This window comes from Haliotis asinina, chromosome 10 (genome assembly GCF_037392515.1).
Source record: "Haliotis asinina isolate JCU_RB_2024 chromosome 10, JCU_Hal_asi_v2, whole genome shotgun sequence".
NCBI classification, from domain to species: Eukaryota; Metazoa; Mollusca; class Gastropoda; order Lepetellida; family Haliotidae; genus Haliotis; species Haliotis asinina.
Window position 1 is genome coordinate 32,291,246 of NC_090289.1, and position 14,001 is coordinate 32,305,246.

At 38.7% G+C, this 14,001-nt stretch overlaps 1 protein-coding gene across 1 annotated transcript in view; it reads right to left on the reverse strand.

Moving 5' to 3' along the window:
• Positions 1-14,001, reverse strand: part of LOC137298867 (molybdenum cofactor sulfurase-like) — a 77,713-nt gene that overhangs the window by 16,821 nt on the left and 46,891 nt on the right. Inside the window, exons 3-5 of the mRNA XM_067831207.1 lie at positions 2,606-3,333; positions 2,130-2,253; positions 1,345-1,421 (exon numbers count right to left, since the gene is read on the reverse strand). Of these exons, the coding sequence (XP_067687308.1) occupies positions 1,345-1,421; positions 2,130-2,253; positions 2,606-3,333 (929 nt within the window). The remainder of the gene's footprint in view (positions 1-1,344; positions 1,422-2,129; positions 2,254-2,605; positions 3,334-14,001) is intronic.

Sequence of the window (14,001 nt, forward strand, 5' to 3'; positions counted from 1 at the left end):
AGTATAACTGAAAGGACAACTGAGATAGGAACATGCAAGCAATCGTGTGTGTATATCACTGACAATAGTTGAGTAGTATAACTGAAAGAAGGACAACTGAGATAGGAACATGCAAGCAATCCTGTGTGTATATCACTGTCAATAGTTGAGTAGTATAACTGAAAGAAGGACAACTGAGATAGGAACATGCAAGCAATCCTGTGTGTATATCACCGACAATAGTTGAGTAGTATAACTGAAAGAAGGACAACTAGATAGGAACATGCAAGCAATCTTGTGTGTATATCACTGTCAATAGTTAAGTAGTATAACTGAAAGAAGGACAACTGAGATAGGAACATGCAAGCAATCCTGTGTGTATATCACTGACAATAGTTGAGTAGTATAACTGAAAGAAGGACAACTGAGATAGGAACATGCAAGCAATCCTGTGTGTATATCACTGACAACAGTTGAGTAGTATAACTGAAAGAAGGACAACTGAGATAGGAACATGCAAGCAATCCTGTGTGTATATCACTGTCAATAGTTGAGTAGTATAACTGAAAGAAGGACAACTGAGATAGGAACATGCAAGCAATCCTGTGTGTATATCACTGACAATAGTTGAGTAGTATAACTGAAAGAAGGACAACTGAGATAGGAACATGCAAGCCATCCTGAGTGTATATCACTGTCAATAGTTGAGTAGTATTACTGAAAGAAGTACAACTGAGATAGGAACATGCAAGCAATCCTGTGTGTATATCACTGTCAGTAGTTGAGTAGTATAACTGAAAGAAGGACAACTGAGATAGGAACATGCAAGCAATCCTGTGTGTATATCACTGACAATAGTTGAGTAGTATAACTGAAAGAAGGACAACTGAGATAGGAACATGCAAGCCATCCTGAGTGTATATCACTGTCAATAGTTGAGTAGTATTACTGAAAGAAGTACAACTGAGATAGGAACATGCAAGCAATCCTGTGTGTATATCACTGTCAGTAGTTGAGTAGTATAACTGAAAGAAGGACAACTGAGATAGGAACATGCAAGCAATCCTGTGTGTATATCACTGACAATAGTTGAGTAGTATAACTGAAAGAAGGACAACTGAGATAGGAACATGCAAGCAATCCTGTGTGTATATCACTGACAATAGTTGAGTAGTATTACTGAAGGAAGGACGACTGAGATAGGAACATGCAAGCAATCCTGTGTGTATATCACTGTCAATAGTTGAGTAGTATTACTGAAGGAAGGACGACTGAGATAGGAACATACAAGCAATCCTGTGTGTGTATCACCGTCAACAGTTGAGTAGTATTACTGAAGGAAGGACGACTGAGACAGTAACATACCAGCAATCCTTTGTACAGCATCCAGTCCATGTCTCAGTGCAATCAAGTCCAGGAATGGAAGGGTGCCATCTTCAAACCTAAACACAACTATAATCATCATGTCATTTCAGATTCCTTAAATGAAGATTTGTGTCTGGAACTTAGTCGGCACAGTGTGTTGATTCAGGTTAGCCCATATGTTACATTGCAGTTAAAACTAGTGGTTATTGATTGACAAATATACACAGACATATTACTTCAGTTTCACTCAAGAACACAGAGTCAAAACCTGCATCTGACGCTTACGTCTCACTATTGAATTATTACAAGAAGCTTCCATAAAATCTTCATAACAACCATGATGTTACAGTAAATTCTGTGGAACTTTGCAACCACATACATTAAGTATAAGACAACATATTATGGATATCAATATCTCCTATGGTGTTTACACAATGTCAGGTGAACAATGGAGGGGCAAGGAAAAGCCCACCACATTATTCATACAATAAAGAAGGTAACGTCCATAATGCTTTATACTCAAATACCAACTTCTATATGCCTCTCAAGAACCTAATACACATTAAAATGACAATGGTCTGTTGACATAACTCAACTGTCTTTACTTCCAACTAATGCTACATGTGTATTTTCAGGAATTCAAATTTCAAAGCACTGAAACATATCATTATACTTTTCTTGTAAAAGTGATATATTTATCAACATTCTGTGTGCCAATACATTATACATTCAATGTGTCAGTGGATAGGGAGGGCACCTGTCCAGACAGCAGAAAGATGTGTTACCTGTCTGCTAGTGTGGGCTTCAGTACATGGAACCTCTCCCTTGCATCACTGACAGCAACAGTGCCACCTCCAAAGTAACGCTTTTTTAGCATCGAAGCAGCATCAGCACGGACCAAGAGGGCACCTGTCAACACAGGAAGTTTGGAACTTAAAATCTACAGGTAACCTGGTTCCATATTGAAGCAGAGGATCGTAATTTCCTGATGTATTTTGTAACTTCGTAAAACATTTACATTTGAAACATGATGATGATGATGATGACGATGATGATGATTGTGATAAAAATAGGTATCCACCATGCTTAGTTGTGCTATGTCATTCAATCTCTAGTGACGTCATCCTACTGTTTACATGGGTGTTCTTTTCATAGAATAAATTCTCATTGGGGACTCCCTACAGAACATTGCTCTGTTGAAGGAACAGCACTTCTGTAAGTGTGGATGCTAATTGTTTTGAGGTGCAGCAATTATACATACCAAGACCAGTTGGGAACCCAAAGATCTTGTAGAAAGACAAAGTCACAAAATCAGGCTTGCACTTTTTTAAGTCCAGCTTGGAAGTGCTCACATAGCTGGCAGCATCTAGAACCACATACCACTTCCCTGGCAACTTGCTCTGGAAGCCCATGTCACCTCGCTGGACTCTGTCTATCCAGCTTAAAGGGTACTTTCTACCAGAAAAATTAGACTGTGCTGGATAGGCAAACAAGTTACACAGGCCTGTTTGATCTTTGGTTTGGCTTTTATGGCATTCGGAGGTCATATGCTGTTTTTCTCCTGAACTAGATACATCCACAGTTGTCAGGACTGTAGTATTGTCAGTTTGATCTTGGCTTTGGCTTTGATTACGTTTGTTGTCTGTGGACACAGATTGTTGGTTTGATTCAGGTGTGTTTTGATCGGAGGCTTGGCATCGAAGGTGGATCTGGTTAAGGTGTAGTGGGATATCTTGATCCAGCTCTCCCTCGTCCAGACAGTAGACTCCTGACACCCTGTCACTGACCATCTCCCTCATTCCCTGCACTGAGGTGTGATTGTCCAGCAGGTACACAAAGCTGCCACCCACATCCTTGGCCTTAGATGGGTCTTCAGGAGTGTCATCATGGAATGTGAATGTTTCAGCAATAAGCTTGAGAGCCTGGGTGCAGCCGGATGTGAAGACAACGCTATACTCTTCTGCTGATGCATTGAAGAACTGCAACACCCTGAGTGATAAAAAAAGGGAAAAACTGAACATACAGTAAAAGTAACAGTGAGACAGTCAGTGAGTGAGTGAGGGAGCGAGTGAGCACGAGAAGGTGGGTTTTAAGTGAGGTGGGTTTTAAGTGAGTGAGTGAGTAGGTGGGTTTTGAGTGGGATGAGTGAGTGAGTGAGTGAGTGCATAAATAAAAATTTCAAAAGACAGCCCCTAAAGTCCTCTGATAAAACAAGAGTGGTGCAAGAATTCTATGAAGAGCCTGGACTTAAATCTTTAGACCAGCCAAAGAAACAACCAAACAATTCAGTCACCTCCAGGTGCATAGTGTCATGAAGAAACATGGAACAGATTTTAACTTGTGCTGCAGTAACAAAATGACCACATCCTTTTGCTGGCAATGAATATTGGCAAACACAGGCATTTCCTTTCTTGTGAAATGATTTTACATCCACATTAAAGACAAAAATCTCTGCTGTGAAGGGCTAAGATCCAAACAGAGTTATCCCCCCTTGACTGTTGATGTCTCTGAAAGACTCAAAAACAGATCTAAGAGTACATGCAACTACTCAGTACACTGAAAAAGGCACTTAAATATATAACCCAAGCCAGCATATTCATCACAGTAATTAGCAGTAAAACCATAATCATAGCAAAGTAATTATAATAAGACATGAAAAAGGCTTAACAATGAAAAGCTATCCTTAGAGTACTGCCTGGTATTTAACTTCAATTACTATCATCCCTCTCATACGGATTTTTTCATCAGGAAAACCATCCTAAACATGTCCACACACAATGATGAACAACGGTTCTTGAGACAAAGCTATTACTGGAGATTGAAGGATCAGGGATTGCTAAGCCATGTCTAACTTATCTACCAACAGGAACATAAGAGAAGACAATTAGTATGGTTTCAGCCGGCAGATTGCCACAGTGCAGACTTTATAATAACCCATGTTGGACAAGCCCAGTATTAATAAGAAAATGGCAGAATAATCAAACCACTTTGCAACCACCACAAACATTATTTTGTCTAAGAAAGGGTCCTACTGACTATGCTTTCAATCTGACTCTGTTTGCTTCAGCCTAAATTGGTTTGACATTTAAAACAGAGGATTTCCTATTGTTTTTATGGCTTGGGGCAGACTGAATGGAAGAGGTGATTGGCCGAGGTGGAACGATATAGAACGAAAATCAATTCATGTTGTTTCACTTGATTATATTGTCTTATTTTCTGTCTGTTTTGTCCAATTCTAATTCTAAATGTGACATCTGGATTTCTTTATATTCTTCTAAAAATCAATGAAAGTATATATCCTACAACAATACATGTACATAAATCTGACAGTATTTATGCACTTCTATCTCCATGGTACGCTTGCGAGACTTGCTAGGATTAGAATGAAAGTAATGGTATTGTTGCACCTCTGTGAAAGTTTAAAATTTCCCCCAAAACACTGTAAGCAGTTGCTGTAAGCAGTTTTGTTATAGTTTTGGTACAGTTTTTTAAAGTTGACAAAAAGACCTTGAAACTATAGGCAGTCAGTGAGTGAGGGACTCTGTTAATGTCTCCTCCGTGTCTATGACAATATAAGTGTAGTGTCCTTTGCCCCAATCACTTGCCTTTGAAACACAAATAACAGTGAGTGAGGGAACGAGTGAGTGGATGGGGGACTGCATGAGTGAGTGAATAACTTGGTGAAAGAGTTAGTGAGGTCTATACAGTAACATAACTGCTGACGTTACAAATTATACCCATGCAGTGAATCAAAGAACTGGATGTGATGAAATGAGTGAGTGAGTGAGTGGGCGACTATGGCCCTTCCCTTCCACCACAACACCCAAAATCTCTAGCTCCAGATGAAATGCCAATGACCAAAATAAATCTATTTCTCACCCACTGGAGATATCACATGATGCTGTATATAAGTGACACTTTTGCTCGCAAGATACCAACCCATTCACTTGTTTAATACAATCGGTATTACAAGGGACATTGCTTAGTACACTCTATTTACAATACACACTGTATGAGCAAACCCAGACCCCTTACAATATGAACGTGTAGGTCAATGCCCCTCTCTCACTAACACAACACCAACAGGGGTGTAAGAACATGCATTATCACCTGTTATTCTGTTTTCCTCCCAGGAGACAAGACAAACACTTCATTACATCCCCCACGATAGTCATATTCTGTTGTTAACCCACATTCCAACAAAAGTAAACAAACGTACCTGTTCTATAAAGAGGCAAAAACATAGTCAGAACCTGGAACCTATCATTAAAACAGAAGAATCTCTTCGACATTTTTGTTTAGATGTGGATCAGGCATGCAGTGATTGCAGAATAATGGCAAATCAGCTATGAGGCAACGCCCAACTTTCAGTCAAGGATGAATACCATGTTCCTGCGATCTCTTAAGCACATGGAGTTGTACCAAAGCAAACTTTACCTGCACTATATATTACCAGCGCTGAGGTTATGATTCATGTAATTGCCTTAACTAAGCATCTTGCCCTGTTGAATCTGTTAACTTCAGTTACACGTCATGCTTTCACAATGCAACTTCATGTTTTGAACTTTAAATGAGTTCCATACTGCATTCTTTGTATTTCAACTTGCATCATGGGCCACGCAGATCAGCAGAAATAATTAGGGCTTCTTGCCATAAGGCAAAAGACCTATTGTAATTACTGATGTTTTTATTATTATTATTATTATTATTTATTTTTCCGCCGGATTTTGTTCCAGCCCTACAAAGAGCACCAGTGGACAGAATCGCTTGAAAAAAATCAGGCAGATGCGCACCGAGGCGTAGATATACCCCATTAAAATCTCTAGGCTGTGGGCCCAATAGCAAAGGGCAGATAAATCAAAATTAATTCAAAATTTTCAATTTGAAATGCAAATATCTCCGAAACTACTGCTGCAATGACTACCAAACTTCTTGAGCAGATGCGCAATCAAAATGTCTACAATTTTGCCTGGACGGGTCGAGTCGCTAAAATGCACCGTTTGGCCGCTATTTGCGATTGAAGTTTTTGCTGCTGTTTTTCAGCCAAATTCTGACTACTTTGCTCCCAAAATCTGCTGCACTACAACTACAACAGCTACCGCTTTCAAACTTGCCATACTTTGTCTCTAGGCACCTCCCTACGCAACGACATCGTCAAATGCGACAATGTGGATTTGATGGCCGCCATATTGGATGCTACTTCGGGGCAAAACTTGTCTACAAAAACGTATACAGGCTTCTCTGTGAATTTTTTTGCAAGCCACACGTAGCAGATACAACACTTGAAATACATGTTCTGAAGTTGCCTTTGGCTGGTGAACAATTTTTGTTCTTAGTCATATATCAAAAGTCACGTGATACGGCCGCCATATTGGATTGAAGCTGTTGAAAGGAAATTTGCAGATTTTGTGAAGTACGCATTTTCCGCAATCCATAACTCTTAACGTTTTGCAAGCAGAACATTGAAATTTTGCAGATATAGAATACCTACCTAAAATATGTAGCAAGTGAAAGTTTGTTGCGATATCTTGCTTAGTTACGCATATGGAGATGTTTACATTTGTTGTTTATTTTCAACTCAGATGTATTTTCAAAAAATCGCAGCACCATGACTATTACAGCTACGCAGCTAAAATCTTGGAGTGTGCAGTAACTTGATGTGTTGAACATTTTTTGTTCTTTGATGCATGTCAAAATGTGAATTGTTTGGCCGCCATATTGGATTTCCTCAGATTCTTATGACACTACATTTGAAACGCTGTAGCTACTAGAGTTTTACACAAAATGACGTGAAAATCGGCATAGTGCATCAGCATGAGATGCTTAACATTTCCTGTTCTTACATGTATATCAAAAGTTGCATCGTTTGGCGGCAATGTGGCTTTGAAAATTGGAGAAATCTAATATGCGTCTAAAACGGCATAAAACAGCATATAACTCCCTTACTATTGATCCAATCGCTTCCATATTTTGCATGTGGCCTGGTCATGTGAAGGCGAACATTTTTGGGCGGGGGTCAAAATTCGATATCTCTAACCGTTTGGCCGCCATCTTGGATTGAAGTTTTTCGTTTATCGGGGTATCCATAGCAACGAAAGTTGAAATTCGAATGACTTGATTTTTACAGCATTGTTACGCACAGTCAAGGGAATGCGGTGTGCAAAATCTCAACTCTGTACGTTGAATAGTTTCCGAGATAATGGAGATACAGTATTTTGACGGACAGACGTACGAACAGACAACGGACAAGTTTGTCAGCAAATCTAACCAGCGCATATGATACAGCGGGTCCGGGCAAAGCAGAAACACTAATTCCTTTCAGTCTAAATGCCATAACAATGTCGTCTTAGCTCGCGAAAAAAAGGTCTTTTTCTTGTGTCTAACCAGTTAAATGACCTTGACACGTGACCTTGGTGACCTTGACTAAAAAAATTGTTTGTTTGGCATGCTATCAAATGCAAGTATCAAAACCCCGAAAAACTCAAAAATAACGATTTTCTTATTAGGGCTTCTTGCCATAAGGCAAAAGACCTATTGTAATTACTGATGTTTTTATTAGGGCTTCTTGCCATAAGGCAGAAGACCTATTGTAATTACTGATGTTTTTATTATTATTTATTTTTCCGCCGTATTTTGTGCCAGCGATACAAAGAGCACCAGTGGACAGAATCGCTTGAAAAAAATCAGGCAGATGCGCACCGAGGTGTAGATATTCCCCATTAAAATCTCTAGGCTGTGGGTCCAATAGCAAAGGGCAGATAAATCAAAATTAATTCAAAATTTTCAATTTGAAATGCAATAATCTCCAAAACTACTGCTGCAATGACTACCAAACTTCTTGAGCAGATGCGCAATCAAAATGTCTACAATTTCATCTGTTGCGCCGAGTCGCTAAAATGCACCATTTGGCCGCTATTTGCGATTGAAGTTTTTGCTGCTGTTTTTCAGCCCAATTCTGACTACTTTGCTCCCAAAATCTGCTGCACTACAACTACAACAGCTACCGCTTTCAAACTTGCCATACTTTGTCTCTAGGCACCTCCCTACGCAAAGACATCATTGTTAAAATGCTTTGTTTTGACGGTGATACACACTGCATTAGCTAAAAAGAAGACACAACGTTTGAGACGTGCCCCCTAACGAAAGGAAAGAGTGCGGTGCAAATATTCTAATATTTCTGCTTAGACCGCTTTAAATATCTATCGAAAGTGCTTGCCTCTATGTACACATCACCATAAACAATACTAGCCATCAAAATCCCCAAGTTTCTGCGTATTAAGAAAATAGGCACTTCTTTTTATCACCGACGGCCCATGAATACGCGGCGGAATGTGCCAAAAGTTGGCGCAGCATTTAACGTTTAACCCTTGGAAAGAGCACGAAAATCTGAAGGAAAGCGGGAGGACAATGATGGCCGCGCCTTGAAACATCTGTCTCATGCACCAGCACTCACACTTGCCTGTCAGTTCAGTCGTTCCGTTCAAAGTTGGCGATATGTATGAGTTCTGTTGATATAAATATAGCGTGTCTTTGTGTATGTCAAAAGTGCTAGCGCTTACCAAATACATTTGATCTGAGCTGCATTTGAAATTAAGTAGAGTTATTTGTTGAAATGCCTTTTATAGGCCTATGAATCTATCTGACAACTAACTGAAAATGCGAAAAAGTTAAAGGTTTTTGTCTGTTCTGTAGTGGATACGTGGATTTATAGAATTAAGTTCATCAGCAAGCAAAGGCCGAAGTGTGTCGGTCAAAATCGCTTCTGTTCTTGGCGTGGAGCCTCCGATGAGTCTCCTTGCCTAAAACAGTGTGGATATTTACCGATGCCGCGAGGAAACCATGAATGTAACTCATAATTACTTATGCTATATTTTCGGTCGACCTTCCGTATTCTTTCAATATTATAAATAATTTTACATGCATTTGAATGGATTTAAAGGTCAAGATCAATTAAAAATCCATTTCCTTGCACCTCTCTCCTTTTCACCCTCATTATCTCTGATTGAGCATGTAATGCACGTGAAATTCATTCCAGGCCGTGAGTAAAGAAATCGGGAGCGTCTCGCCAGGCACCGGTGTGATCGGCTGACTTGCTGGTGTCATTTGAAGTAATTAATCACAAATGGCTTTTTGTTGACACTGAAATTAACAAAAGAACACACCGTCTGCTTATACTTATAGTAAATTTCTAACATTACTGTAACATTTAAACATTGTATAGACTGCCAATGTGGATCCTATTTCACACCCACCCTATGCGCGATCTTGCATGTGTTTTCTGTCATATAGATTCTGCTGAATGCTACGACTAAATTAAAACAAAATGCAAATAATGAATTTAAAACAGACTCATGTAATAGCAACAATGTCGGGCTACTTCCTTGTTCAGGAATGTATCCATCAATATCCACACGAAAGAACGATATTTCTTTCATCTGTAGCTGGTAAATAATCCTGCTCTATGTCGTGTGTCTTACAACAGTCTAATTTGCGAAAAAAAGTGACACATCGTTTCAGGTCTTTTACATAGGTCACCCCAGATAGCACACTTGGCAACTAATTGTATGATATCCGCCATTCTAAGTAATTTAGTTAACCAATAATGAGCAATCAATCAGTCAACGCAGTGGTGGTTAATTCTTTGAAGGGAGGATGTTGTTTTTACACTCGCACTTTATGACAGGTTGTAGTCAGCATAGACTAGTACATCTATACACAGTGCCTTTTGACAAATCCACTGTTGAAGATAAATGTAATTAATCAATCAGCGTGTTATCGGTTAATCCTTTAATCGATGTTTGGTTTTGTAACTCAGCTGATAAACCCTTACATGCACATATTATATAACATGTAATACATTTGCCACATCAGGCCTTAATTACTAATTAATGTTGAGTACTTACTCCATATAGAAGAAATGCCAAATGAAACCTTTGTTGAGGAATGTGAGTAGTGTCACCACCAATTATACCTGTTATACCCACATCAGAACCCCTTTAAATAGTCATTCTGTTCAGGTTTTGTTAGTCATTTAAAATACTCTGAGTGATTTATTATATCTAGCACCTGATGTATCTCGTGCTGATGATCTAGCGAAATGTTGTCATTGAAGCAGGAAAAGCTGCTGTTAATTTGTTTTTAAATTCATAAAGTCACAACCAATTTGATTTGGATTATAGTAATGTACTATCGTCCTATTGTATTGACCTTTCAGATGATACTGGTATGACGGCATGAAAATTTTAAGTCAAATTTACTTCAGTTGAACCACGAAAGTGAACACACTGAATCCATCTTGACTGGTTCTGTTTGTGCTAGTAGAGTGAATTTACAAGATTCATCGCAAGCAAAGGAACAATTCAAGTTCACGTATGTCATTAAGATCAATGGTTATTTTTCCTGTATGTTTTTGAACTTAGATCAAATGTTTGTTATGTTGCTTGAGATAGATTTACTTAATGTTTATTAATCACATTCAGCTTCGGCTACCACGTTTTATGTTTTAGGCATTCTGAACAGATCGTTGTACCGTATGCATTTTTTGATTACTGAATGGACAACCACTAACTTTTTTTTTTCTCTTTTGATGTTCTTTTACAAATAGCATCTGTTTCAACACCACTAAGAATTCAAAGCGACAACCATTATGTTTGTTCATTTGATATCCTAATACAGGTACCATCTGTATTTAAAGCCAATATGAATTCAAAGTTCAAGAATGACACATTTCCCATTACTGACAGTAGTATGTATCTATATTATCTGTAGCCATGACTACTATTGGAAGTACGTCACAGATGCAAATGGCTGTATTGCATAACATCCAAGAAGCCCTCATCGCTGCTCGCAGCTATATTTAACTTTCTATTTTGTTAGTTTAATCCCTGACCGTATCAAACTTTTAAGATGGTACGAGCTCATGAAGCACATAATACCATGGGAAGACAACTTCTTAACAACATCTTGTTGCAAACGCAGTAAGGTTTAGTATCTTGTTGCAAATATTGTAAGGTCTAGAATGTTGCTGCTAACACCATAGGGCGAGTATCTTGTAGCAAACACAGTAAGGTTTAGTATCTTGTTGCAAATATTGTAAGGTCTAGAATGTTGCGGTTAACACCATAGGGTGAGCATCTTGTAGCAAACACAGTAAGGTTTAGTATCTTGTTGCAAATATTGTAAGGTCTAGAATGTTGTTGTTAACACCATAGGGCGAGCATCTTGTAGCAAACACAGTAAGGTTTAGTATCTTGTTGCAAATATTGTAAGGTCTAGAATGTTGCTGCTAACACCATAGGGTGAGCATCTTGTTGCAAACACAGTAAGGTTTAGTATCTTGTTGCAAATATTGTAAGGTCTAGAATGTTGCTGCTAACACCATAGGGCGAGTATCTTGTAGCAAACACAGTAAGGTTTAGTATCTTGTTGCAAATATTGTAAGGTCTAGAATGTTGCTGCTAACACCATTGGGTGCGAATCTTGTAGCAAACACAGTAAGGTTTAGTATCTTGTTGCAAATATTGTAAGGTCTAGAATGTTGCTGCTAACACCATTGGGTGCGAATCTTGTAGCAAACACAGTAAGGTTTAGTATCTTGTTGCAAATATTGTAAGGTCTAGAATGTTGCGGCTAACACCATTGGGTGAGCATCTTGTAGCAAACACAGTAAGGTTTAGTATCTTGTTGCAAATATTGTAAGGTCTAGAATGTTGTTGTTAACACCATAGGGCGAGTATCTTGTTGCAAACACAGTAAGGTTTAGTATCTTGTTGCAAATATTGTAAGGTCTAGAATGTTGCGGTTAACACCATAGGGCGAGTATCTTGTAGCAAACGCAGTAAGGTTTAGTATCTTGTTGCAAATATTGTAAGGTCTAGAATGTTGCGGTTAACACCATAGGGTGAGCATCTTGTAGCAAACACAGTAAGGTTTAGTATCTTGTTGCAAATATTGTAAGGTCTAGAATGTTGCGGTTAACACCATAGGGTGAGCATCTTGTAGCAAACGCAGTAAGGTTTAGTATCTTGTTGCAAATATTGTAAGGTCTAGAATGTTGCGGTTAACACCATAGGGTGAGTATGTTGTAGCAAACGCAGTAAGGTTTAGTATCTTGTTGCAAATATTGTAAGGTCTAGAATGTTGCTGCTAACACCATAGGGTGAGTATCTTGTAGCAAACACAGTAAGGTTTAGTATCTTGTTGCAAATATTGTAAGGTCTAGAATGTTGCGGTTAACACCATAGGGTGAGCATCTTGTAGCAAACACAGTAAGGTTTAGTATCTTGTTGCAAATATTGTAAGGTCTAGAATGTTGCGGTTAACACCATAGGGTGAGCATCTTGTAGCAAACGCAGTAAGGTTTAGTATCTTGTTGCAAATATTGTAAGGTCTAGAATGTTGCGGTTAACACCATAGGGCGAGTATCTTGTAGCAAACACAGTAAGGTTTAGCATCTTGTTGCAAATATTGTAAGGTCTAGAATGTTGCTGCTAACACCATAGGGTGAGTATCTTGTAGCAAACACAGTAAGGTTTAGTATCTTGTTGCAAATATTGTAAGGTCTAGAATGTTGCGGTTAACACCATAGGGTGAGCATCTTGTAGCAAACACAGTAAGGTTTAGTATCTTGTTGCAAATATTGTAAGGTCTAGAATGTTGCGGTTAACACCATAGGGTGAGCATCTTGTAACAAACACAGTAAGGTTTAGTATCTTGTTGCAAATATTGTAAGGTCTAGAATGTTGCGGTAAACACCATAGGGTGAGCATCTTGTAGCAAACACAGTAAGGTTTAGTATCTTGTTGCAAATATTGTAAGGTCTAGAATGTTGCTGCTAACACCATAGGGCGAGTATCTTGTAGCAAACACAGTAAGGTTTAGTATCTTGTTGCAAATATTGTAAGGTCTAGAATGTTGCGGTTAACACCATAGGGTGAGCATCTTGTAGCAAACACAGTAAGGTTTAGTATCTTGTTGCAAATATTGTAAGGTCTAGAATGTTGCTGCTAACACCATAGGGTGAGTATCTTGTAGCAAACACAGTAAGGTTTAGCATCTTGTTGCAAATATTGTAAGGTCTAGAATGTTGCTGCTAACACCATAGGGTGAGTATCTTGTAGCAAACACAGTAAGGTTTAGTATCTTGTTGCAAATATTGTAAGGTCTAGAATGTTGCGGTTAACACCATAGGGTGAGCATCTTGTAGCAAACACAGTAAGGTTTAGTATCTTGTTGCAAATATTGTAAGGTCTAGAATGTTGTTGTTAACACCATAGGGTGAGTATCTTGTAGCAAACACAGTAAGGTTTAGTATCTTGTTGCAAATATTGTAAGGTCTAGAATGTTGCGGTTAACACCATAGGGTGAGCATCTTGTAGCAAACACAGTAAGGTTTAGTATCTTGTTGCAAATATTGTAAGGTCTAGAATGTTGCTGCTAACACCATAGGGTGAGCATCTTGTAGCAAACACAGTAAGGTTTAGCATCTTGTTGCAAATATTGTAAGGTCTAGAATGTTGCTGCTAACACCATAGGGTGAGTATCTTGTAGCAAACACAGTAAGGTTTAGTATCTTGTTGCAAATATTGTAAGGTCTAGAATGTTGCGGTTAACACCATAGGGTGAGCATCTTGTAGCAAACACAGTAAGGTTTAGTAT